At 45.0% G+C, this 27,328-nt stretch overlaps 1 protein-coding gene across 2 annotated transcripts in view; it reads left to right on the top strand.

Moving 5' to 3' along the window:
* The first annotated feature begins 5,299 nt into the window (after positions 1 to 5,299).
* Positions 5,300 to 27,328, top strand: part of anxa3a (annexin A3a) — a 35,143-nt gene continuing 13,114 nt past the window's right edge. For both annotated transcript variants that reach the window (XM_083644094.1, XM_083644095.1), the window contains exons 1-5: positions 5,300 to 5,341; positions 5,817 to 5,861; positions 5,961 to 6,008; positions 6,337 to 6,424; positions 6,727 to 6,821. In XM_083644094.1, the coding sequence (XP_083500220.1) occupies positions 5,847 to 5,861; positions 5,961 to 6,008; positions 6,337 to 6,424; positions 6,727 to 6,821 (246 nt within the window). In that variant the 5' untranslated portion in view covers positions 5,300 to 5,341; positions 5,817 to 5,846. The remainder of the gene's footprint in view (positions 5,342 to 5,816; positions 5,862 to 5,960; positions 6,009 to 6,336; positions 6,425 to 6,726; positions 6,822 to 27,328) is intronic.

Here is a 27,328-nt window from a genome sequence, read left to right as displayed (position 1 = left end):
CGCTGGGGAATGACCTGCAGGCTAGTTATCCAGTCCCCCCAGGATTTTGAGTTTTTTGAGATTGTTGTAAAAATGGTAAATGGCCTGCATTTATATAGCGCTTTTATCCAAAGCGCTTTACAGTCAGTAGGTTCATTCACCCATTCACACACCGATGGTGGCAGGCTACCACGCAGGGTGCTGGCACACCATCAGGAGCAATTTGGGGTTCAGTATCTTGCCCAAGGACACTTCGACATGCAGACTGGAGGAGGCGGGAATCGAACCACCGACCTCTTTTATCCAAAGCGATTAGCCGCCGTTGTGATCAAACGTGTGTTTTGCAGCGGCTTTTCTCCAAAATTGCAATGCAATTTCCAAAGTTTTATGTGATCTTTTTGTGGTAAAACTGCAGGAACTGACTAAAACAGGAAGTGGCTAAAATTGCAAGTTTGTCCATTTTTGCGGAAACCACAATCATTTTTAAAAATTACAAGCGCCTGTAAATATTGCGGAGACTGGTTGAATTTGCATTAATTACTGCAATCGCAAAATTGCAATTTCCTGGTGGAACTGGTTATCTGTAGATCATGGGAGCTCTGTAAAAGCACGTCCTTGGATATGTTGTTCATGTTGGAGCTGCAGAGACTCTTTGCCTGTGCCATAGGTGGAGTGGGAGAACAAGGAGATGACCTTCACCGTTCACCTAGAGAAGCACGACCTCCAGAACCTGCAGTGGGACATCAAAAAGACACACATGGAATTAGCTTCCCTGGACTCCATTGTCCACTTGATGTCCAAGTCAGAAAAGGTTTTCTTTACTTACATCTTGTGTCTGTCTGTCTGTCTGTCTGTCTGTCTGTGTTGTCTGTCTGTCTGTCTGTCTGTCTGTCTGTGTTGTCTGTCTGTCTGTCTGTCTGTCTGTCTGTCTGTCTGTCTGTCTGTCTGTGTCTGTCTGTCTGTCTGTCTTTTTTAGCTAATCCTGTGTCTGCAGGTGGGACGTCGGATTAGGGGTATGTGTCCTGGTCGTTGCACTAGCGCCCTGCCGGTGAAGCTCCCCGCTGTCCGGTGAAAAGAAGCGGCTGGCAACTGCGCATGTGTCTAAGGAAGCATGGTGCTAGTCTACGGCTATCCCCAGATCCCCAGAAAAGGAGTTCACATATTTTTCAGCATTTATTAGTTTAATTATTAATAAGAATAATACGAATAGGAATAGTTCATTGCATTTATATAGCACATATAGAGGCTTGAATTTGGACCTTGCACACCACAGGGAATTGTTTCACAAATTTGCAATCTAACATGTATACCTGACCACATTATTGAATATTCATTTGGGATGATTGAAAAAAAAATCTATTGACAGATGATGCAAAAAGCACTGCAGTCCTCTGGCCATAGCATGCACATTTTAAACATTTCCTTTTGTGTTTCTTCAGGACCCGACATACCTGCCCCCGATGCCAGAGTTGGAGATCTCAGAGCAGGAAGTCAGTGATGAGGTCCAGGAAGAAATGAGATTATCAGCTGAGCTCTTCCTGCAGGTGAAAGAAAGCAGAATAATCTAGATTGGTAGACGTACGCGCACTTGAACAAGTGTCATAACTCAGAGACTTCCTACATTTGTCATGTCCCTGTGCAGGCGTTGGTTTCTGATGATCTGAGAAGCCACAGTCAGCCGGTGTTTGACTTCTTCTGCCCACTTGACAAACTGCTGAGTGAAGAGGAGCATGCGTCTGCATGGAGGCTGCTTAGTGGCTTCCTGGAGGAAGGAGAGGTCAGAGAAACAAGTCTCACAAAAGTATTTTCTTTGAGTAAAAGCATAGGGTTTTTTGGGAGGCACCAAAACAAAGGAATGACTCTGCTATATCGAAGAAAGGATTCTAGACAATCAAAATAACCTCATTCAAATTTATGGTAATATATATTTTTTAATTGCATATAAAGGTGCGTCTGTGATGTGAAGGGTGAGCTGTCAGCCAGATTGCTTTGCTTTCTGCTTTCTTCTTTTGAACAGAACTCCAGCCGTCACACAGAAGCCAGGAGGGAAAACCTCATCTCTCCACATCCACAAAGCACAACTGCCGAAAACTCTGACACCTCCGGTGAGAAATGATCTCCCAGTGCGACGCTCCTTCAGAGCTGTGTGAGGAATTTAGAGGCAGACAAGGAAACCACATTTTTTGTTCGGTAGTTTGACTCTTCAGGTAATGAAAGCTGTTCCCAAGACAAAGCAGAGCAATTAGATCAGTGGTACTAACTCAACCTTGCCCTATGGAGCCACAGCCAGAATCCAGAAATGTCCCATGCCTCCTGAAACCAGTTTGGTTCTGTTCGAGTCTCACCAGATTTAAATGTCCCGTTCCTCCTGAAACCAGTTCGGTTCTGTTTGAGTCTCACCAGATTTAAATGTTCCGTTCCTCCTGAAACCAGTTCAGTTCTGTTCTGTTTTGTGATGGTGCTGCAGATTGGACCTTTTGAATTGTGAAATGATGTTATCACAATGCAGACAGACGCATTTTCCAGAACCCATTGACACAAAGATTTTTTTTTATTTTTTTTACAGGAAGGGGGGGTGGGGTTATTTCTATTTTAACCTATATTGAGAATTGAGGGATTGCTTAAAGTTTAGGCTTAACCTTGTCTGATATCTATCCAGCAGTGGCAGTGAGATCTGATATATCTATCTGAGAGAAGACAGGATGGAGGAAAGAGTGAATATAGGCAGGAAGTTCTCTTTATACTACTTTTTTCTTAAGATTTGTATTTCTTTTATGTATTTTATACGAAGCACATTGAATTTTTGGTTTTTGTGAAAACAAACAATACCGCCCCCATCTGGCAATGTCAGGTTACATTGAATTGCCTCTGTATGAAATATGCTATACAAATAAACTTGCCTTGTCTTAGACTCAACAAAATCCGCCAACGAGGACCAGATTGATGGATTGTTTGGTCAACTTCACAAGACCAAAACGAAGGACATGGGGACTTTGTCAAATGGGGAGGCCGGCTGGGAGCAAGCCACCAAAGCCATATTTGACCTGTTGAAAGAAATATCTGGTGTGTTCCGTTTTCAAATTAGAATTGTATCGCTCATAATGATCTTGTTCCATGAGAGTTAAGTTATGATTTTACATAGCCAACCTTTTCCCTGTGTCTTCCAGGCAACTCCTTCATCGTTAATTGTGCTATGCCCTTCACCAAAAAGTATGTTTTGTTTGTACTGCTTTCTAAACAAGAACGGAAGTCCACACTACTAAATATATCACATATGACATTTAAATTATAACAAAATAATTATTCTTTGTACTGCTTTCTAACGTTCCTTAATGACTTAATGAGTGTTTGAATGACGATGCACTTCTGATTGTGTTCCTGTCTAGGCAAGTGAACTCTTTCTTAAACAACATGATCCCGACAGAAGCGGAGATGGCCACGTACATCGACTCCCTGCGTGAGCAGCAGTGGCCGGACGGTCCGCTGGCAGCGGCCGCTCCTCACGCCGCCAAGGAGACGAGGCACCGGGCTGACCAGCTCATCCATGCCAGATGTACGTGACTTTATCCCCGTTATTCGTCCCAGAGGATCCGTGGGAATTAGAAATGCACGTCTCACCCACGTTATGTTCTTCCCCCTCCTAGATCCCAAGCTTCTGGTGAAATTCTTGGGCGTGAAGTCTGTGTTCAAACTTTTCCAAGACGGGAAAGAAAACAAAAAGCTGGTGTATGTGAGTATCTCGTTTGACGGATCAAGCTATCTGTCTGTCAGTATCCCTTGATTATGGCATCCATTTTGTACGCTGTATTCATTAAATAAAACCTCACATATTTTTTGTCACACTCTTGTTTTGACAGAAGCTGCTGAGTTGTCTCAAAGAGTTATTGCCAAATGAGAATCCCAAGTCAGCAGCTCCTCCAACTGATCTGTGAAGTTCCGTCCATCTTCTCAGGCCTTCCTATTCCTAGCTACCACCCCTTTTCCCATGCCCCCTCCCACCATCCAGATACACCTAGTTTAGTGTGATTTTGGATGTTATTTGACTTTATTATTGATTTTTAGGGCTACAACGAATTATGTCGATTAATAGTGATATGGTGTAATGTGTGGTTGGGATTAATAGGTGCCTACTATGTATCATTTTGAATCATGTGGGATGTACCAATACATTCACATTCTGTATGTAATGTTTTATGAAGCTTTGGGGACATGTTATTTTTTATGAAGCTTTGGGACATGTTATTTTTTATGAAGCTTTGGGACATGTATGTTTTATGAAGCTTTGGGACATGTTTTGAGGTTTTGCCTAAATGCTTATCATTTTGGGATTTTGTATATAAGTGCATCTCATCAGTATCATTTTTTTTTTTTTTTTTTTAACCTTTATTTAACCAGGAAGTCCCTTGAGATTGAAATCTCTTTTCCGAGGGAGACCTGGCCAAGACAGGTTAGTTACAAGTCAGTTACAGTTACAAAATTAAAATTAAACTACAAATAAAACAGACAATTAATACAAACATCAAATACACAGACTAAAATCCAACTCAGTTTAGGCAGTTGCATTTCTCGGTTACAAAGACTTTTAACATGGCTTTAAATTTCCCCAAAGAGACTAGTAGTTAGATGAAGAGAGCTCTGCAGATTATTCCAGGACCAGGGAGCAAAATAGGAAAAAGCTTTTTTCCCCAGCTCTGTGGAAACCCTTGGGACCTGGTATGAAAGCCACCTGGTGGAACGAAGCTGTATAGTGATGGAGGTCTGCGTCAGGAGATTACATAAATATAAAGGGAGTTTACCAATCATGGCCTTGTACACAAATATGTACATTCAATCATTCAGCTCTGTGCAGTTTTCCCCTCTGGTATCAGTGTAACTTCCAGAAATAATAAACATATTTTTATCAATTACTGCTGGTGAGTGATGCTGTTCATTATTAACATTTTGTCCTCTCTGACAGACTGGCATATAGCCTTGTTGTTCATTGCAGCTCCCAGCAGGGGGCACTACAGTCCCAACAGCAGGCTTTACAAAGGTTTTCATGTCCCTTGTCCTTACTTTGTTGTAAAACAATAGAAACATACATATAGGCTTTGGGGATTAAAGACAAAACATAAATGGTATTCAAAAAGTTATTTAGATTATTTATCATGGTTTTATATAAATGATGATTTGGATTCCAAACGATAGCACTCAAATGAATTCAGCAAACCAGTATTTACCACTTCTGAACCAAGGCACCCTGAAGGCAGCAGCAGGAGAGGGTGTGGCCTGTTAAAGCAAGTCAGGTAAGGTTTCTGTCATTTTAGTTTCAGGTGTGGCGAATACCTGTTCCTTGCTTCCTGTTCTGACCACAGAGATCCAGGTAAGATTTTCTCTCTTCCCTCATGATCTTCTTTCTGTCTTCTCTGTGAATGTAATGTTACATTTGAACTGTATGGTGAAGATTAATGATTAATCATCATTAATACAATTAATGATGATTAATTAAGAGTTATTAGGCTAGATGTTAATAGTAAAACAAAAGCTAAAGTTTGATAGCCTATTGAGTTAGCCTACCAGTATAGCCTACAGATGAGCTAATTTTCTCACAAATGTATGTGTCTAATAATCCTGTAGTAAATTATTTCACTATCTGTGGTGCTCAGTAAGTTTGTATGAATTATTTTGATGTGATAAATCAGACTGTAAAAAACCTGATGCTCCAGCAACACCCGGCTGTAAAATCACAGTGATCAATTTTCTAGTAATTTTTTTAATGGGGCAAAGCTGCAACACGTGGCCTGTCACCATAAATGGGAGAACAGAAGCCTTAATATTCAAATGTGTTTACTCTACAGCTCCTACCAGCCCACACACTGCCTGTTGTCATGGCGACACTATGGGTGAGCTAGGCTCCGTGTGGTTACTGTATTTCATCACGTTTTTTTGACTATTCACAAATGAATAAATAAACCAACTCATTCATTTCATTGTTCATTCAGGATGACCTGGACAGTCTCGTGAACGCCCCAACCTCCTTCACAGCAATGGTAGAGTCAGATTTTAGATGAATTTACACTGATTTAAGTTCTGTGCAAGAGAACGCATAAAGCAGCTGATAATCAATGTAGTGTAAGTATAAGTCAGAAAGTCATGGCGTTCTTCTACAGATGTGTCATTGAGAGGGTGCTCACTCCATTCCTGTCTGATATGGTCACACACACACATGGCACTCAGGACAAGACTTGTCTTGAAACAGTTGGTTGTGATCTTCCCTCACTCACATCAATTCACTCCAGCAGAATAATCAGGTGAGGTGAAGCGAGAGTGTTCCTTCCTGTCTTGTTGTAGAACATTAAGTCACTTCCTGTGTTTCAGACCGGCGAGAGAGGAACCATCAAGCCCAAAGCCAACTTTGATGCAGGAGACGATGCTGTGGCTCTCAGGAAAGCCATCGAAGGACTTGGTATATACACAACACACGCACACACACACACACAAACGCGCATACACACGTGCGTGCGCACACACACACACACACACACACACACACACACACACACACACACACACACACACACAGACACACACAATATGAGCAGGGTCTTTGTAGGGAAAATGCTTGCCTGATGATGCTCACTGTCTGGAAGTTTACCCACCTTTCTTATTTACAGCTCTGTGGTCATATTGTGTTCTTTATTGATGCTTCAGCTCCAAGAAAACATACTTTTTAATGATTGATTGATTGATTGATTGATTGATTTTTAGGCACCAAAGAGAAGACGCTGATCGACATCTTGACCCACAGAAGCAGTGCACAGCGGCAGCTCATTTGCACAGCGTACCAGGCAGCTACAGGCAGAGTAAGACCCCACTCCTGTCCTCATGACACGTCAAGGGTTTTTAATACTAAACTCTGTATATTCAGTTTGGGAAAGAAATTGTTGTCAATATTTAAAAATCAAGAGGATCGTTTATATTATTTAAAAAATATGTTAAAGAAAATTTTAAAGATGGCCGCTCCCCAGCTGGCACGGGACGTCAGTTTAACGTCATATCGACGTTGGACTCCAACGTTGAACTGACGTTGGATTTTGGTTGAGAATGAAAATCGGGTTGACGTCAAAACACAACGTTGGCAAGACATCAGCGTCCAACGTTAGATAGACATCAGCCTCTGACGTTGGTTAGACATCAGCATCCAACATTGGATAGATGTGGAATTTTGGTTGGGAATGAAAATCGGGTTGACATCAAATCCCAACGTTGGGCAGACATCAGCCCCCAACGTTGTATAGACGTCAGTCTCCAACGTTGGATAGATGTAGGATTTTGGTTTAGAATGAAAATCTGGTTGACGTCAAAACCCAACGTTGGCAAGACATCAGCCTCCAACGTTGGATAGACATCAGCCTCTGACGTTGGTTGGACATCAGCATCCAACGTTGGATATATGTAGAATTTTGGTTGGAAATGAAAATCGGGTTGACATCAAATCCCAACGTTGGGCAGACATCAGCCCCCAACGTTGTATAGACGTCAGCCTCCAACGTTGGATAGATGTAGAATTTTGGTTGAGAATGAAAATCTGGTTGACGTCAAAACCCAACGTTGGCAAGACATCAGCCTCCAACGTTGGATAGACATCAGCCTCTGACGTTGGTTAGACATCAGCATCCAACGTTGGATATATGTAGAATTTTGGTTGGAAATGAAAATCGGGTTGACATCAAATCCCAACGTTGGGCTGACATCAGCCCCCAACGTTGTATAGACATCAGCCTCCAACGTTGCATAGATGTAGAATTTTGGTTGAGAATGAAAATCTGGTTGACGTCAAAACCTAACGTTTGCAAGACATCAGCCTCCAACGTTGGATAGACATCAGCCTCTGACGTTGGTTAGACATCAGCATCCAACATTGGATAGATGTAGAATTTTGGTTGGAAATTAAAATCGGGTTGACATCAAATCCCAACGTTGGGCAGACATCAGCCCCCAACGTTGTATAAACATCAGCCTCCAACGTTGGATAGATGTAGAAGTTTGGTTGAGAATGAAAATTGGGTTGATGTCAAAACCCAACTTTGGGCTGACATCAGCCTCCAACGTTGGCTAGACATCAGCCTCCAACGTTGGATAGACAGCCTCAAACATTGGATAGACATAGAATTTTGGTTGGGGTTGACGTCAAAACCCCATGTTGAGTAGACATCAACCTCCAACGTTGGCTAGGCATCAGCCTCCAACGTTATATAGACACAGAATTTTGGTTGGGGTTGACATCAAAACCCAACGTTGGCTAGACATCAGCCTCCAACGTTGGCTAGGCATCAGCCTCCAATGTTGGCTAGACATGGGTAGAAATTTAAATCTGGTTGATGTCAAAACTTTCGTATCACAAAAAGAAAAAAATCAACATTGAATACAGAATTTTAGAAAACAGGATTTATTTTCAGAACGTAAGAAATTAGATTATCACATTAAAGGTACATTCAGCAATGTTTTTGTGTTAAAATAAGTGTTAAATGGCTCTATATTCTGACAGCAATCACTGAAATCGAGTGTTTGATCAGTGACTTAAACCCCCAACTTCGCTGTCCTCTATGTCTCTCCTGTAGTCCTGCATGCAGGGCGGACGTATCTCTGCAACTGTAACTCGTAGAGACTCATGGATGGATTTGGGGTGAGAAAATATATTATAGTCCTTTATAGGCATCTCGATCTGACCTTCCGTTTCCGAGAAAATGTCAACTTTTGTCTGATTGGATAGTTTGAGGTCAGTGCCAATTTGTATCGGCCACCACTGCCTGGATCCAGGAGAAGTGCAGAGAACATAAGCAAGACCTGTATATGGCTTTCAATGATCTCTCGAAGGCATTCGACACAGTAAATCAAAAGCTACTCTGGGACCTACTCAGTCGATTTGGAGTCCCACCCAAATTCCTCTCCATTCTAAAGCTATTTCATGACGGCATGCAAGCCCACGTTCAAATAAGTGGACAACAGTCTGACCCTTCTACGTCAAAGTAGGAGTAAAACAAGGATGTGTCTTAGCCATCATCATCTTCAACATCTTCCTCACAGCAGTCACTCTCCTCTCCCATAAGCATTCAATTCCATCTGTCTTAGTTTGCCATAGTCTCTCCCCAGACTCAAATATTACGTTGAATCGCTGCGCTCCGTATACTACATAAGTGAGTCTGTGCCAGTTAACAGCCACTGCTGGTTTTGAAGGCGGGTTGAAATTGAATGAGTGACAGGTCGTAGCACCGATGAGAGCAAATGGGCTGCGCCTCCCGTGTTGTCTGATCGCAAAGTCGTTACTGATTGGAGAGGACTGAAGCCATCACTGGCATATGACTGGCCAAGTGAACGGTTCCCTCCCATAACCAGCCCTCTTGAGGGAAAGTGTCCCAGACCCAGAGAGAGCTCTGCAGCATGCAGTAACCTAGTGTATCAGCGTAAGAACTCTCATGGGTCTGGCGTCGAGACTAAGTTTGCCATAACTTCTATGTACTGTATCAATTCAACAGAATTCAGATACAACAGAAAGTAGCTGGCCCCCAGGTATTTTCACATTATCAAATCTGGCCCCCATTCAAAAGGGTTTGGACAGCCTTGCCATGTATAGTCTCATATCACAATATTGATATAAAATCGATATATTGCCCACCCTTAATATTGAGTGCCAGAATCAACCTCCCAATGATGCAATTTGTAGAAAAACATTGGATTTCATTTATCAATCACTGCTTTCAATGTCTTTCTGATGTAAATGTTTTATTTTTACAACCAGATCACCCTATTAAATAAACAGCGTCATGACTCAATAATGTTACTTGGCAGAGGGTCGCTCGTACTGAGCACATTTCCTCGTCAAACTGACGGTGAAAAATGTTTGCTCGTCACAAAATAAAAAACTTATTTGAGGGAATGTAATTAGGTTATCGATCACATTCGCTAACCTGTTGCTCTTTTAAGTCGGGATGTTTGTCGGCGTTTGGTCAGCTCCCTTCGCCAGTTCGCCTCTGCACTTTTAAACATTGTTTACTGACGGGCTATGTAGTGTCAGTCCCTGTCACTGTCAGCAATGTAACGTAAGCAAAATAATCCCATATTTCGCTCTGTCCATGTCCAAGACAAGACCGTATGTGCTCACAGCAGCCATGTTTGTTGTGTTGAAGCTCTGAATGAGTGAAAGAGAGGAGGGGGGGGGACGCCCACGACAGGGAGTTAAAGCAGAGCACCACTTGGAGCACTCTTCGCACACCCCCACATGGACACAATGTCACATGCATGTAACATAAAATTATTTCTTTTAAAAGCACGCAAATTATTTTTAACTCAGCGTAAATGAACATCATGATTGAGAACATATATATTCACATCGAAAAAATAACACATTTAAAAGGTCTTGAATGTGAAATGGCAGAACATGACTGTTACAACACAGAACTGAAGCTCAGACAACAATTGACAAGGTTTTAAGACATTTCTACAGTGATGGCAGACCAATATATATTTTTCCTCCAAAAAAAGAACACTCATGAAGGCCTTCCATTTGCCTGTCCCTCACTCTCTCACACTCACCTCACTCATGAAGGCCTTCCATTCGCCCATAGGCTTTTTGTAGGAAGGGGTTGAATGTCCATCACGGATGGCATCATGGTGGATCTCAGCTTGCAGTACTGAGAGCACTGTTGAGTCACACTTGGAGTAAGTGAGGTGTAGGACATAATAATATGCCATCGGGTAGACAAGTCCCTCTTTCAACCGATCTCTTTCGAAGGTCGCCACTGGCATGCTCCCATGGCGATCATGCAGTTTTCCTCACTGATGACCACAACTGGAGATGATAGAGGTTGTTGGCGCAGGAAACCGTTTGGGTCTTCTGAAACCTAGATGACAAAAGTCAATGTAAAAGATTAGAAAACTACCAATTAGAAAAACCATCACAGTTAAAACAATCATTATACATCAAATCGGAGAAAAAGATTTTGTATAATTTTTTTGCTGACCAGATACTGAAACCAAGTTTCAATAAAGCGACTCTTAAAACAAAAATCACAGTGTGAACACTTCTCCTTATGTCATTGTGAAAATGACAAAGTACAAAACATAATGTAGGCATGCAGTATCCAATATACTGCACAAGTCTCACCGTAAAGACATGGAACTGGGCCTCGCTGCTTAAAGCTGGAGTGCATAACATAAACGAATGTTTATGTTATGCACATATTCAGCTATTGCAAAACGACTTCACACAATGCTGATTAAGCCTATCTGCACCACATAACTCTCTCTGTGCATTTCTCAGTATACCTGAGTATTCTACCTGTCGGGCACGACTGTGTCGGATTGAAAACTCTGGTATATTGAGAAATACAGCATTGTGGGAACTTGTTTGGCAATGCCTTGAACGTAATGGACATTTGTTTATATAAACAAATTGTAAATGTACTCACTCCAGCAATTGTAAATGTACTCACTCCAGCTTTAAAGAGAAAGCCACAGAAACACAACCCCATAAGAGACTACTTTCCTGACATTTCCTGTTTTATCAGGAAAGTAGCTCCGGCTATCTATTTGCTTCGAAAATAAAATGTACAATGTCTCGTAATGTTATTACCTAGGTTATCCTACAAGTAGTCATGGCTAAGAAGTAGGGCTGAACGATTAATCGAATTTAAATCGAAACCGAGATTTGAAACAACGCAATTAGATTAATCGCAAAGGCTTCGATTTAACATGTGACATGACTGCATGTAGGTACACGTTACGTGACGTCGTTACGCAGCAGCAGCACGCCGTAGTAGACGGACGTATGTTTACGCAGCAGCACCAGCATCAAACGTGCCTGGATGGAGGAGGAGAAACCTAGCTGCAGCCCCATGGCTGCAGCAGTCTGCAGAATATAGCTAGCGAGCCGATTAGCGAACTTTACAAAAGTTGACACATTATTCACTCTGACTGGATTTTTAATAGTGCGCCACTGACTGGATTCTCTACAATGGAAGGGCAGCTATCTAACAAGACTCGGAAGTGTAATAGCTTCAGCCGAACAAGAACAAGAAGCGGCCGCCGGATGATTTAGCACCGAAGAAAGGCTGGAACTACTTTGGATTTAGAGCATCGGTTAGTTAGACAGTGTTAAGCAAGCGCGGTGCCGACAACGCTTCAAACGCCATAAAAGCTATGGAAATCAACAGATGGACCAGACTCCAGTGCTTCACCACAGACTACACCTCGCCATCGGTACGTTATTTAGCCTAGCAGCTAGGGCTAGCAACGTAGCAAGTTAACTTTACTAACGCTAGCTCTCTCCCTAAGGAGATAGCTCATTTAGCTAGTAAAGTTAGCTTGCTAGCCCTAACTGGCTAGCTCACGTTACATGTCCTCTTCCCCTCTCACTTAACATTATCAGTCTGACTCTGCCTGAATGCAGTAGGCTACTTGTATTGTAACGTTAGCTTGGTAAGCCTACAGTAATGTCTAAATGCCCCTCTTCACCTCCCCCCAATATATTATATAGCCAATATATTGTCAGTCTGGGAAATGGAATGATTCTGTAGTAGCTAATGTCCTCTCTCCCAGCGTTCTGCTCTCTCCCTCCCCATCTCTCCTCCCTACTTTCTCTCCCTCCTACATCATCTATAATTAGTTCCAATCTTAAAAATGCAATACAGCCATGTAGTACTTATAGAATAATTTGGTTAATTATTTTGTTTTTCAGAAAAGTTGCGAACAAGCTACATAAGTGCAGAGAATGTCCCACAAATCAAGGCCCGGGTGAAGAGAGAGATGGAACAAGTGCAGGTGGCACTAAAGGTAACTTGCATTAATTCTCTCCTCTCCCACTCCTCTCTCCTTATCCTCCCCCTCTCTCCCCTGGCTTTCCTTGCAAAATAGGGCTTCACTGAAACACTGCTTGTGTATATAGCCTGCCCTGTGCCCCGTATTTGATGTGTGAATGAATGTGTGTGCTGTGAATTGCATTAATGTGAAACTTAACAGTTGTGTCTGTGTTTTGCAGGAGAAGAGGGCTGCCATCACCCCCAGATGCTGCTGCTGTGCCTCAAAGTGCAGCACAGGAAGGAGCCAGGCCATCGGCTGCAAAAAAGGCCAAGCGATCCTTGGGCAGTTACTTCAAGAGCTGCAGCGATGCTGGTGCTTTTTGTTTTGTTTGTATTGTTAAAGACTGAGACACAGAGAGAATTGCAGCTGTTGTTTAAAAGCAAATAAATGTTGCTTGAAGGAATTCTTATCCAAGTTCTCATCCTTGCATTATAATATAGAGCAGTTTGTTGATTGTGATGTTTGAATGTGGTAGGCAAATGCTCCATTGTGTTTTACATTTATTACAGTTAATATTGCACTGAAACTTGATTAAAAAAAAAATCGAAATTAAATCGAAATCGCAATATCGGTCAGAAAAATCGCAATTAGATTTTTTACCCAAATCGTTCAGCCCTACTAAGAAGCACTTTTACATTTGCAAGTGTTTTTTTATACTTTCATATTATAGACCAGAAATAGATTTTTTGCTAATAAGCATTTCCATTTTCCATGCTTCCATTTTAGAAATGGAAGCATTTTTTTCTCCTTATGCATAAAATGCGTAGTGAAACCATGACCCAAAAACAAAAGGTATGTGGACTGTGGGCTAATGTATTGTTGCAATATTGCATACAGAGTATTAAAAAATACATACATGTTTCATCACTGCTATCCTGGCGTTGCTCTGCGGTGCTCATTGCAGGTGACTGGCATTGCTGGTTTCAGATCGGCATGGCACTTGGGTGCTGGCTGCAGGTTACATCAGAAGAAAAAAGTATTGGGAAATATTAGGTTTCCAAACACTTACAAATGAATGGAATACTAAGATCCCTGGACAGACACTAAAGCTGTTGCGTGGCCTAACGTTTTCATCCAAAGACTCACAGATGCATACAGTATATTAAATGCAATACCACATACATGTTATCACTGTGATCTTGGTGTTGCACTGGGGTGCTGGTGCTTCCTGCAGGGGGCTGGTGTTGCACTGACGTGCTCCCTGCACTGACCCTTTTGTCTCACATCACAAGGTGCCATACAGCCTCAGGAAGTTTTCAGGACCGGGAAAAAGATTGTTGATTTCATCCCGGGAGAGTGAGTGCAGCAAGTCTTCTCCAACATTAGTAGCTGGAACAGAAGTTACAGTTAGGGGCAAGAAGACACTGAGCTTATCACTGAATTAATTCAGCCTTGTGTACATAACAGTTGAGGATATTCCACTATCTTTTTTTTTTTTAATTGTGACATTTCCTCTTTCCTGTACAATTGCCAGTGTTCTGAGATTTTGCTCACTCTTGCTACAGCAGACCTGCCAACCTTGGAAAATGATTTTTAGTGCCACACAGCATGTGTTTTGGCCTTGTGCTTAGTTCACATGCTTTCGCACTACAGTGCACATAACATCACTGTCAATGTGACAGTGTTAGCCAGATGGCTAATTTCCAACTGTTGTCCCTTGGCCAGAACTTAAGTTAGCCATTACTCAGTCAAAAGTTTGAGTACACTTGCTTAAACCATTGTCGTTTCATGATATATTTCAATTTGTGTGCTTACACCAGCTCAGTGGCCTTGTGGTTTGAGTCTCCGCCCTGAGACTGGGAGGTTGTGAGTTCGATCCCCGGCCGAGTCATACCAAAGACTATAAAAATGGGACCCATTTGCCTGCCTGCTTGGCACTCAGCATCAAAGCGTTGGAATTGGGGGGTTAGATCACCATATGATTCCCGAGCGCGGTGCTGCTGCCGCTCACCGCTCCCCCAGGGGATGGGTCAAATGCGGAGAACAAATTTCGCACACTCAGGTGTGTGACAATCAGTGGGACTTTACCTTTACTTTACTTTACACAAGCGGATAACCATAAGTGAAATGCAAGTAAACGTATGTTGTGATGTCAATTCTGAATAAAGTAGTTAAGTTAGTAGTAGTTAATAGTTAACACAATTGGAGAACATAGAAAAAATACTACCGTATATTGATCATAGTTTCACTGTTATCCATCTAACCATAGCAAAAAAATCTGTTGCTCATTCTGATCTCTTGAGACTAACTAGAGCCTCCTTATTTTTTAATCATTCTGTGCTCATTTATTTCTTGCTCCTAAAGCTGTGTTCACACCGAGATATTTATTTTTCTCTCTGTCGCTTGATTCAACCCTATGGAATCACTCTGTCGCTCTGTTTAAATCGCTCGTCAACAGGCACAATAATTGACGGACATCTGGGGGCTATAACGTTACGCAATGTCATGATATTTGTCCACTACGAGCCACTGTAGTTGTTTACAAGCTAAGCCTATCAGCGTGCTCCTAACGTGAGCTAGTACAGACTTCATTTCGGCTATGTTCACACAGCAAACATTAGTGCTTGAATCTGACTTGTTGCTCACATCTGATTTTTTGTGTGGCTGTTCACACAGACTTTTTAAAAGTGGCCCATATCAGACTCCAGTGTGAACAGGTCGCGGACCTGAAGTGACCCGCATGTGCAGCACACTGCTGTTCTACATAAACCCAGAAGAAGACAGCAGTAAACATGGCGGTAGCTGACGATGTTGTTTCATCTGTTGTTTACGGTTCAATTTACAAGTTATTGTGCAGTGGAAGACAGGGAATATAGTTAAGTTAAGTTAAGTTATCCTTTATTTATCCCCTTGGGGAAATCCATCCTCTGCATTTGACCCATCCTCTACTAGGAACCTTCCTAGAACTAGGAGCAGTGGGCAGCCACTGTGCAGCGCCCGGGGACCAACTCCAGTTATTTTGCCAGTACCTTGGTCAGGGGCACTGACAGCCAGGAGTATTAACCCTAACATACATGTATTTCTTTGATGGTGGGAGGAAACCGGAGCACCCGGAGAAAACCCACACGGACACGGGGAGAACATGCAAACTCCACACAGAAAGGACCTGGGACGGACCGGGGTTCGAACCCGGGACCTTCTTGCTGTGAGGCAACAGTGTTAACCACTGAGCCACCGTGCCGTCATATAGGTGCAGATGATAGCGAGGAAGAGGAGAAAGAGAGCCTTTAGATTTTTTTTTAATAATGGCTTTCTGTGGAGCAATAGCTGCTACTTCTTGCTAATACTTATGAGGTCTAAAACCTCACTGTTCCTCCACTGATTACCTCCCTCGCAGCTGTCCTCCATGTTTGTAATCACAATCTGGTCCTCCCTCCTCCCGCCAGTGCAGAATAGTGACGAATGTCGCTCTGGAATGACGTAAAAGTCACATTGAAGCATTAAGTCAGATATGGGCAAGATGTCTGTTCACACCGGAGTCACATTCCAAAACATCAGATTTGAATCTGATGTTTTTCCACATTTGAAAGTAGCCCAGGTCGTCTTTAAAAAAGTAACTTTCAATGTGACTTGTACTGTTCACACAGTCATAAAAAAGACTGACCTGAGTCACTTAGGTGGGAAAAGATTAGATTCAAGCACTAAGGCTGGCTGTGTGAACGTAGCCTTCATGTCAGCTGTCAATGCGGTTTGTTGCCACACAATAACCAGCGGTTTGTTCCAAGCCAGTGTGATATTTGACACACTCTCACACGGCAGCCAATCAGCGTTGAACAGGGAGCGACTGATGCCAGCGTAATTTAGCTCGAGCTGGGATATTTCATCCCGGGCGGAGAGCGTATTTTCGATGCCAGCGAAAAACTTTAATAGGTCGGTGTGAACGCAGCTTTAGGGTCCCTTAGGAGCAATAATCTTTTTAGTTTAGGGGTTAGGATCGATTTTTTTAATGACTTGGCTCTCTCAGACAGCTTCTTTGACATGTTTTTCAAAGTGAAAACCAAGTTGTCAGGTGACGTAAGGATCCCACGCGAGAACGACCCACCCCCCTCTCAAAAGACCCAAATCGAAAATGGAATAATTTCTCTAGTTTTATTTTACAAGTATGAAATAATTTAGCTTACTACAATAATGATGTCTACTTTCTAGTGATGCGCGGGTCAGGTTTTTTTAAGGCCCGCCCCAACCCAACCCGTCATCGGAGCCAGCCCGCCCCGCCCGCCCCGTTAAAATATCTGAAAATTCCGGACCCAGCCCAACCCAGCAGCCCGCAACGGCCAATTTAATGTAATATGTCTCCGGACGCAGGAGGAGCACAGCAGAGCTTCCAAGGTGTGCAAAGCAGCTAATAACTCTGTCTCTCTCCCCCCTCTCTCTCTCTCACACAGACACACACACACACACAGACACTCACATGCTGCCCTGCGCGACAACAGTTGTAGCCTAGGCCTGCTCTGGATGAGTTGCGCTGCTGCTTTCATGTCGGTCTTTCTTCAATTAATCCATGGTCTTCAGATAGCACGACCGACTACGCTTCCCCAAAGTGCGGATGGCGTGACCGCGCAGTGTTTCAAATGGAGGTAGCAGGTATAGAGGTAGGCACTAGGCAGGCTACAGAAACAGTTCTTATTCTTCCCCATTTCTTTTAATTACCTCATGCGCTCTCAATTGTTGCAGTAGTAGGCTAAACGTAGTAGTGCAGCAGGTGCGCACACGGCTTGCAGATACGGCCAGACTCGCTGTCTGATTTCTTTTAATTACCTCATGCGCACTCAATTGTTCACAGCCTACTCACGTTGCAGTAAAGTTGACAAATAGATCACAGTCGAGTCCACAACAGAAAATCTGCGGTGGCATTATATGGACACTTCAAATAATAATTACAGCGAATAATCCTTCCAAAGTGTTTGTTTTGAGAGCACATAGGCTACCTCATTGAAACGTTTCTTTACTCCATGTAGGCTATAGAGAGTGCAGCAGGAGTCTGTCTGATTGTGTGTACCTACATGCGAGAGAGAGTTAACGTCTTTAAGGTTAATTACTCTGCGTGTTTCATTGCTCTAAATTATTTAATAATGTTGCTTTGTCACGTTCTGAGCCTGCCCCGCCCGCACCCGCGATATTTTCATAATTTGCCAACCCAGCCCGCCTGCGGGCTGGGTTGGACATCTCTCGTGAGACATCTCTCGTGTCTCACGTATTGTGAGACACGAGAGATGTAGTTGATTGACAAAACTAAACCTTACGTTTCAGTTTCAGAACAAACTGCGACTTTCTTGACTTGCAAAGTTATCTTTTAAATTGACAAATGTACATGTGTACCCCGTGGCAGAATTCAAACGGGATCAAAAAAGTATTGTCTCTCACCATTCACCCCCATTCATATTTTTCCAGATGCTCGTACCGAGAGAAAGGCAGGAAGTGATGTTCACTTTGGCTCTCTATAATGTGCCCGGCAGTAAGTACATCATGATACAGAAGTTAGATACACGCTTACAATGCCAGACTTCAAGCTGTCTATCACCGTGGAAGTAAAGAGATTGTATAACAACAATGAGCCAATCACATTCCCCTGCATCCACATTTAATCCAACAAGTTAATAATAATCCTGTAATTTGGAGTAGATTTTTTTTTTAAGTTGCTTGTACTGCATATCCAGTGTGAGATGCAGATGTTTTCTTACTTGGGTCCAGCATGGGCTGTTGTCCTCAGACTGGGCAGAAGAGGTGTGAGGAGTTGGAGTGGATGGCAGTGGACGTGTCCATTGGCTGGACAGAGGGGGAGGCAGATGCATCACTTGGTTGGCCCTGGAAGCAGACACAAGAGACAAGATAGCAGACAAGTGTGTTACCATACAATGACGCAGTGTAATGTTATGTGTGGTTGTATGCAGTCATAATGCCTTATTATAAATGGTTTTAACTTGACAACAAAAACATTCTAAATTGAACCCCAGCTCACTTCCTGTTGCATTAAAAAAATCATTAAAGTGGAGGACTGGCCATTCTGTGAAAACCGTCTATAGTAGTGTTGTGAGATAATGCGCCTTTGTCAATAGTGGTCATCAAACTTCTGTTGGTCATCCATGTGAACATGAAATGAAACACACCACACAACAGCTCTACCTGTATCTGCTGGGCTCCATCATGTTGAGACGAGAGGCAGGTTGAAGGTCCCCAGCCTGACTGTTCTCCGTTCCTCTGTGGTCCACTCTCAACTAGCATCACACAGCGTAGCATAAGGAAATTGGGGAAGTAGAGTGTTCAAAACGCTCTCCTACCCGTCTCCGACGTCCAATCGCGGATCCAAAGATATAATAATATTTCATGAAGTTTTACTTCCCAGGTGCACTGGATAGATACTAGATAGATCAGTTTTATTTCTGTCATGCACCATATTTGTGGTGCCTAGCCTGTATGTCCTTACAAGACACAAATCATTCAAGTTCAACACTTGATTTGATGATTTGATCAATGTGCTGCCGTATCCGTGTGACTGCAATGTTGTATGTTTGCTCAGACGCATGCACCATGATAGTGAGATCAAACACCCTGCTGTAAATTCAGCACAGGCTGTGGAAAGACTGCTTTTTAAAGGTTGTTTCATGCAGGAATATCATTAAAACCGCCGCCTAAACTACTGGCTTCCATAGGCATATTATTATATCTTTGGATCTGTGATTGGACGTCGGAGACTGGTAGCAGAGAGTTTTGAACACTTGACTCCCCAATTTCCTTATGCTATGCTGTGTGACGCGAGTTCAGAGTGGATCACAGAGGAACAGAGAACAGCGGAACATATGTGGCTAGACACACTGTAGCTGTTGGCAAAGATATGCAAAGGCATGACTTACATACAGGTTTCTCTGACATTTCTATAAAAGCGTCTCAGTCACTCTCTCATACAGTGAATTATGAATCATTCAAGCAAGTTTGTACTCAGAAGTCTAATAGATTTTACCTGAAGCATAGAGGCAGAGGGAGACAGATGAAATCCAGGTGGGGGAAAGCTGTGGATGGATTTCAGGGAGGACACTGCAGCAGCAGGTGGGAAACATCTTACAGGCCCAGTTATTTCCTGGTCTATAGAGTAAAAACATCCTTGTCCTCAATCAATTTAATCAACCAAAATCTCATACTGTTTCATCATACTGCTTTCTTAGCTAACTTAACAAGAATACATTTACACATTAATACACAGCAATGTGTGCTGCTGAAGCTACCCACTACATTCTCATTTTGCATACAAACACTTTGATAGACACTGAGCTAATGAGCACATGTTGAGAAGTAAATCAGAAGACACAACTAAGTTGTGCTATCCATTACCCTGCACCAAATAAATTGAGTTTGGCCCAGAATTTCCGGTGCCATGGCACGAGTCCGATACCTCACGAGTCCGACACCTCACGAGTCCGAAAAAAGAGGCTAACTTCCCCCAGACCCTAACCCAAAACCTAACCTCTCCCACCCCCACGCCTAAACCTAACCTCCCCCAGACCCTAACCCAAAACCTAACCTCTCCCACCCCACGCCTAAACCTAACCTCCCCCAGACCCTAACCCAAAACCATGAGGTGTCGGACTCGTGAGGTATCGGACTCGTGAGGTATCGGACTAGGGGGCAGTCCCCGAATTTCCATTTCTGCAAGCCATGCATTGTGAAGAGAACTCCTAGCTAGCAAGCTAACTAGTAACAACACACTTTAAACTAAAATAAGTCTAAACTCATTCAAATTAGCCGGACATGGTCTGAAAGTTAACTGGCAGGCTGTGGTACATCAGCGTTAGCTCAATGCTAACGTTAATGCTAACGCCATTAGCGTCACTTTGCGCGACTTAAAAACACAGATTTGGCTGGTCTAACCTCATTTGTTACTAGTAGTGGACTTACCTTTCCTGCTTACTTTAGTTGAATATACTGCTAATCCCATGAGACCATCCGATGAGAGCCAAAAAGTGAACATCTTCATGCTTTAACCCGCGCAGGAACTTCAAACTCAGGCCAGCTTCTTCTTCTTCTAGTAGTGTTTTATGGCGGTTGGCAAACAACTTATGGTGCATTACCGCCACCTTCTGAAATGGAGTGTGGATCAGAACGGACTTCTAAAACACTATCCTGACTATATTCTTCTATTTCGTCCAGTTTCCTCTAAAAAAAAATATATCCCTATACCCCACATTCCCTGAATTCAACTGCAATATTTATTTTAACTCCAGCTTGATTCGATTGCTCTCCAATCTGTTCTTGAGGATCTGTCTTTCCTGTTGGTAGTACAGACAATCAATCAGATTTTGATTTATGATTAGACCTCTGACTTCTTTTTTGTTATTCATTTTACTTATATTTGTGTTTGATCAAAATGTTGTAATTGCTCAGTCTTGATTTTGATATGACCAGAAATGACTAAATGTCAGACTTTATTATTATTATTATTATTATTATTATTATTATTATTATACTAATAATAATAATAATACTAATAATAATAATAATAGTAATCACAATAATAGCAATCATAACAATAATAATAACAATAATAATAACAATAACAATAATTATGTCAGTTGTTTCGGAGACTTCGCATCAACACCAGGGGCCGGCCAGCTCCCAGGGCACATTCTGGGCCTTCTGAGTCCATCACATGACATCCCTGAGTCCATCCATGACATCACAATGCTGCCCTGTGACATCATGACAGATGTGATGCCCCTGCCGACGATGTATGACATCAAGTAGAATGAGCTCTTCTTAACTATGCCACGAACACCACGCCCCATGCAGAGTGATTCAGGAGACGAAGCCAATAGCAGTCCGGAACAGGACGGGATAATTAGAAGTACTCAGAGATTATTAGACCGTGTCCTGGCAGACACACCCGTGTCAACGCAAGCTTCAAGACCTGAGCCAGGCCCTTGAGAGAGACAGCTGATGGTGGGAACTGGTCCCCCACGGCTGCCTTTAAAACCTCTACAACATCAGTAGTAGTATGTGGTTACTAAAATCCTTGAAGGTATAACATTACCAGAGCCTGCTTTATAAAAAACTGGTATGATAACCCCTTATGCCATGGCCAGGAACACTGTATACACATTGCACATTTTAATTTATCTTTACTATAGCTACTGCATGGTTTCAAAACAAATGAGAGTGGTCCCTTAAAGGATTACAGTATCCCCAATAAAATATAATTAAAATTATAGCTGCTGCGCAGCAATGGGTTGTGGCCGGGCACGACCCATTGCTGACTGGATGCTTGGTGGTGGTTGTTATGTCTGATAACGTTATGTTACGGCCTGGTTGGCCTTGTTAACTTAGGTACATGTTACTGTGCCTTTAAGAGTTACTGCACCCGATGTACGGCATTGTTGTAAAAGCGTGGGTTTACGGCAGGGAAGTAAAGAGCATGAAACAAGCAACATGGTGTGATTATTTAGCCTATTTAGCGAGGATGGCTGACTTGATTTTGCCGCCGCCGCCACCTTTTTTACCCGTCCCCAGTGACCCAGCTGTTCCCTGGGATCGATGGCAGAGGTCGTTTGAGGATTATTTGCTGGCTTTGGGGCACTCGATTTGGAAGAGGATAGGAAGTGCGCGCTCCTCCGCCACTGCCTCGGCCAGGAGGGACAGCGGATCTTCGCCACACTCACGTTAACGGATGGCTCGTATGCTACAGCTACCGCGGCCCTAAAGTCTCACTTCAGCACGGGAAGGAGCCGACGCATGCACCGCTTTGAGTTTCGTCAGAGGGCTCAGAAGCCGGGTGAGATGGTCGCGCACTTTGTGTCTGCCTTGCGCGAGCTGGCTAGGCTTTGTGACTTTGGGGTTTTAGAGAATGGACTTATAGTGGACCAACTGATAGAGAAAACGTCCTGTAACCAGCTGAGAGAGAGGCTGTTACTGGAGCCAGACTCCATGACACTGGCGGATGCGTTAGTGATTGGGAAGCAGTTGGAAACGGCTCTATCGGAGGTGCGCAAGTTGGGCCGCGCTGTGCACGAGCCTGTGACGTCATTCGCCCCGTCAGTTCAGACTGTGGCTCAGGAGACGGCAGGGACCGCTGCTGCAGACGTGGTGAGTGACAGTTGGGATGTACAGAGAGTGGACAGAGGCCTTAGAGAGGGCGGGCCCAAGTGCTGTAATAACTGTGGCTCCTCTAGACATGCAACCAGAGATCAGTCATGCCCTGCTGTGGGCAAGCGCTGTCGTAACTGCAACATGATGAATCATTTTGCACGCTGCTGTCGCTCCCCTCCTGCCCACTCAGATACAGCTGTTGTTCCAATCAACACAATACAGAGCCCACAGACCTCACTCAAGCATTGCACATGTCGTGTGGGTGGAGCAAGCGTACCGCTCCTGGTGGACACGGGGGCAAAAGTGTCAATACTGAACAAATGCACGTATGATTGACTCTTCAAACACGTGCCTTTGGAAGCAGCAGGTAACGCTCTGTCGGGTTATGGCCACTCCCCCATCTCCACTTTGGGTGTGGCCCGCCTTCCTGTCAGATATGACCAACAATTTGCCCCTGACACCAAGTTCTACATCACACAGAGGGGAGCCAACATCATGGGTCTTGATCTGTTCCTCGCCCTGGGCTTTACTATGACTGATGCGAGGGGCCTGCATGTCCTGCAGGTCGCCATTTCCTGGCCCGACCGTTTCCCACATCTGTTTAAAGGGCTGGGCTGCGTCTGGATTTGTTCACCGGCCTACTGTTGACCTGTGTGTCCGCCCCGTTATCCAGCCTCTGCTGTGCATTCCCCTCGCCCTCCGTGATGCAGTGGAGGCGGAGCTACGCTGCCTGGTGGAGGGGGATGTCATTGAACCAATCAACGCATCACCGTGGGTGTCCAACTTGGTGATAGCCAAGAAACGGGGGGGCGGGCTGCGCCTCTGTGTCGACCTGACGGATGTAAACAAAGCCATCATCCCGGATAAGTACCCTCTACCCACGGCAGAGGAGCTTACTAGTCATTTCCACGGCTCCATTGTCTTCAGTAAGATGGATTTACGTCACGGCTACCTGCAGACTCGCCTGGCACCTGCCAGCATGAGCCTCACAGCGTTTGTCACGCACGTGGGGGTTTTCAGATATAAACGCATGGCGTTTGGACTGTCATCGGCCCCAAGTTGCTTTCAGAAGATGTCACTCATCCTGGCCGGAATCCAGGGGGTCTCCATCTACCTGGACGACGTAGTGGTACATGCACCCTCCACCGCGCTGCACGATGCTCGCCTGGAGCAGGTTTTTCAACGTTTTGAACAGCAGGGGGTCACACTTAATGCTGAAAAGTGCGTGTTTGGAGTTGCGGAGGTCGAGTTCCTCGGCTTCAGGCTCTCCAAGGACGGTATTGCCCCGATCATGTCCCACACTGAAGCCATTCTGTCCCTGCCAGACCCGCAGTCGCCATCCCATCTCTCCTCTTTCCTGGGGATGGCCACCTACTATCTGCGGTTCATACCACACTACTCTGACTCAACTGCCCCCCTGCGCCAGCTGCTCAGAAAGGATGCTGTGTGGGAGTGGACCCCTGCCTGCCATGAGGCCGTGCATGCCATCAAGCAGCAGCTTACGTCCCCACCCACATTGACGCATTTCAGTCTGAGCGCACCCACCTTGGTCACCTGTGATGCTTCTGGGGTGGCGCTTGGTGCGGTGCTCTCCCAGGTCCAGGAGGGGGTGGAACGCCCTGTACCTTCACCATCCGCACGGACCATCAGGCGCTGACGGCACTGCTGGCAACCCGGGGCTCGGGGCACAGGCCCATCAGACTGCTGAGGTGGGCTGATAGGCTGAATCAGTACAACTTCAGCCTTAAGTTTGTGCCGGGGCGTGCTAATACAGCGGCTGACCTCCTATCCAGAGCGGTCTCCGTGACGAAGGAGACGGGTGGGGTGACACCCGATTTGGAGGACGACGAAGACTGGGTCAACATTCTGCATGGGCCCCTCAGCACGGTAGTCACCCTGGCAGAGCTGCAGCAGGCCTCAGCTGAAGACGAGACTCTCAAAACCCTCCGGGCTTATGTCCAAGATGGCTGGCCTGCCACGGTGGACGACAATCTGCTTCCCTACCACCGGGTCCGTGATGAGCTCTCCTGCTGGGGGGCTGTGTGCCTCGCTCACGGCCACCGCACCATTGTACCGGAGACTCTGAGGGCCGGAATACTGCACATGGCGCACGAGGGGCATCTGGGGGTGGTCAAGGTGAAGCAACGTTGCAGAGATACAGTGTGGTGGCCCCATATAGACTCTGACATAGAGGAGCTGGTGCGTAACTGCGCCTGCTGCCTTCTGAGCGGGAAGACAGGCCAGCCGGCTACAGCACCCCTCACTCCAATCCCTTGGCCATCTGCACCATGGGAACATATCCAGGTTGACCTCTGTGGGGAGCTCCATGGGGCGCCCGCACATGCGCGCTACCTGCTGGTGGTGCATGACCTGCATTTGAAGTGGCCGGAGGCTGTCGAACTGAGCTCCATCACCACACACACAGTCATCGACCGCCTCACCAACCTGTTTGGGCGATGGGGCCTACCCAGTGTCATCACAACGGACAATGGGCCCCAATTTGCATCAGCAGAGTTATCAGAGTTCCTGGCACTGCGGTCCATCAGACACATCAGGACAGCAGTGTATCACCCGGAGTGTAATGGGGGGGTGGAAAGACTAAATAAAACCCTCAAAAATGGAATCCGAGCCTGCCTGGAGGAAGGGAAAACCTTCAGTGCCGCACTCAACCAAACTCTCCTGACCATCCGGGCATCCAAGCACTCCACCACGGGGGTGTCACCTGCACTGCTCATGATCGGGCGCAAGCTAAAGCAACCACTGGACTGTTTGAGAGCTGAGCCAGCTCCTGCACAAGAGAGGCCAGGGCTCCAGAAAGTCAGAGCCCGGGTCCAAGGTTCACAGGCCCAGATGAAAAGGAGGTTTGATGCCTCTCGCAGAGTACAGACCCCCACACTGTCTGCAGGGGACTGGGTCAGGATTAAACATCCCCACCGCCAGAACAAGCTGAAGTCATTCTGGTCTGAACCCCTCCAGGTGACTCAGCTGCTGGGTCCGGCCACGTACAGACTGGACAACGGGAGCCGCTGGCACGCAAACCGCCTGCACAGAGTCGCAGCTCCAACAGCACCTGCACCACCCCTGTCTGCAGCGACGGCGCTCGGCTGGCAGCCCAGACCAGGAGCAAATCGGGTGGGGGGTAACCTACCGCCACAGCCAGAGGCTGTTCCCCAGCCTGCGCGCCCTCAGAGTGAGGGTCCCGCCCGCCTGGCATGGAGACTATGTGACTGGGTGATAAGGGACACAGGGGGTTGTGGACTGAATGTTATGTTCTTTAAAAGGGGGGTGGGGGGAGAAAATGTTGTCTGATAACGTTATGTTACGGCCTGGTTGGCCTTGTTAACTTAGGTACATGTTACTGTGCCTTTAAGAGTTACTGCACCCGATGTACGGCATTGTTGTAAAAGCGTGGGTTTACGGCAGGGAAGTAAAGAGCATGAAACAAGCAACATGGTGTGATTATTTAGCCTCTACCTAAACATAATAGTGGTGTTTTATGGGACTGGATGCTTGCATGTAAAAACACACATTGCTTCCACTTATATAGGGTGAGCCAGGATGGACACACTGCTTCCACTTATATAGGGTGAGCCAGGAAGGATTTATGACATCACAATTGCTCGAGTGACATCACTGATGGCATCACAATTGCTCGAGTGACTGATGACATCACAAATACAACCTAATTACCCTAGGTACTTTTGATACTTTTGTGTAGGACAGTCTAACGATGCAGATGCTGACGTTTCGTGTCGTTTGAAGAAAAAATGTGGGTTAAAAGGGCGGAGCGCTACTTTGTTCAGAATACCTTTTTTATGATTATTATTATATATTATTAAGTAGCCCAGACAGCACACACCAACACCAAGTAGCCCAAATAGCAGCAACTTATGTTTGAATGTAAATCTGACTATAGTATATATTCATAATATATGTATAGATTGGCGGTGGGGGAAGACCCACGGACATCTGTGAAAGAACGGATGACAGCTCGGAAAGACGGCACGCAACAGTGTTAGGGCTGGCACCCTGAGGCACTGCGCAAGCTAGCTACAAGTACAAGACCAAGTGCAAAGAGCAGCTACAGCAACGCAAAGCACCTGATACTATCCAGAGAGTTATCTCTGGGTTTATTAGTACTGCTTGTTAGTCGGCGGAGGACCGGGGTCAGGAGTTAAACCACAGTGCCCTGGACCTCTTTGCTCAACCTGCTCAGAGCACAAGAAGAAGGGGTGCAAGATGGGTGTGGCTGACTAGAGCTCGCAGTTGGAGCCCTTCTACAGACGAAGATTAATCTTCGCAGCCCCACTCAGGCGAGGCGTACAGGCTGGGGGGGCGAAACGCTGGTGACCCTGAGATACCTGCTGAGGATGTAGAAGGGTTTCCAACGGTGTGAGTGCTCTGGCCACACTCTCACCAAGGAATACCGCCGTGGGGG

Source organism: Poromitra crassiceps, assembly GCF_964638095.1.
Source record: "Poromitra crassiceps genome assembly, chromosome: 10".
Classification (NCBI taxonomy): domain Eukaryota; kingdom Metazoa; phylum Chordata; class Actinopteri; order Beryciformes; family Melamphaidae; genus Poromitra; species Poromitra crassiceps.
Note: the sequence above shows the minus strand (reverse complement) of the source record. Positions and strands in the feature narration are given on the sequence as shown.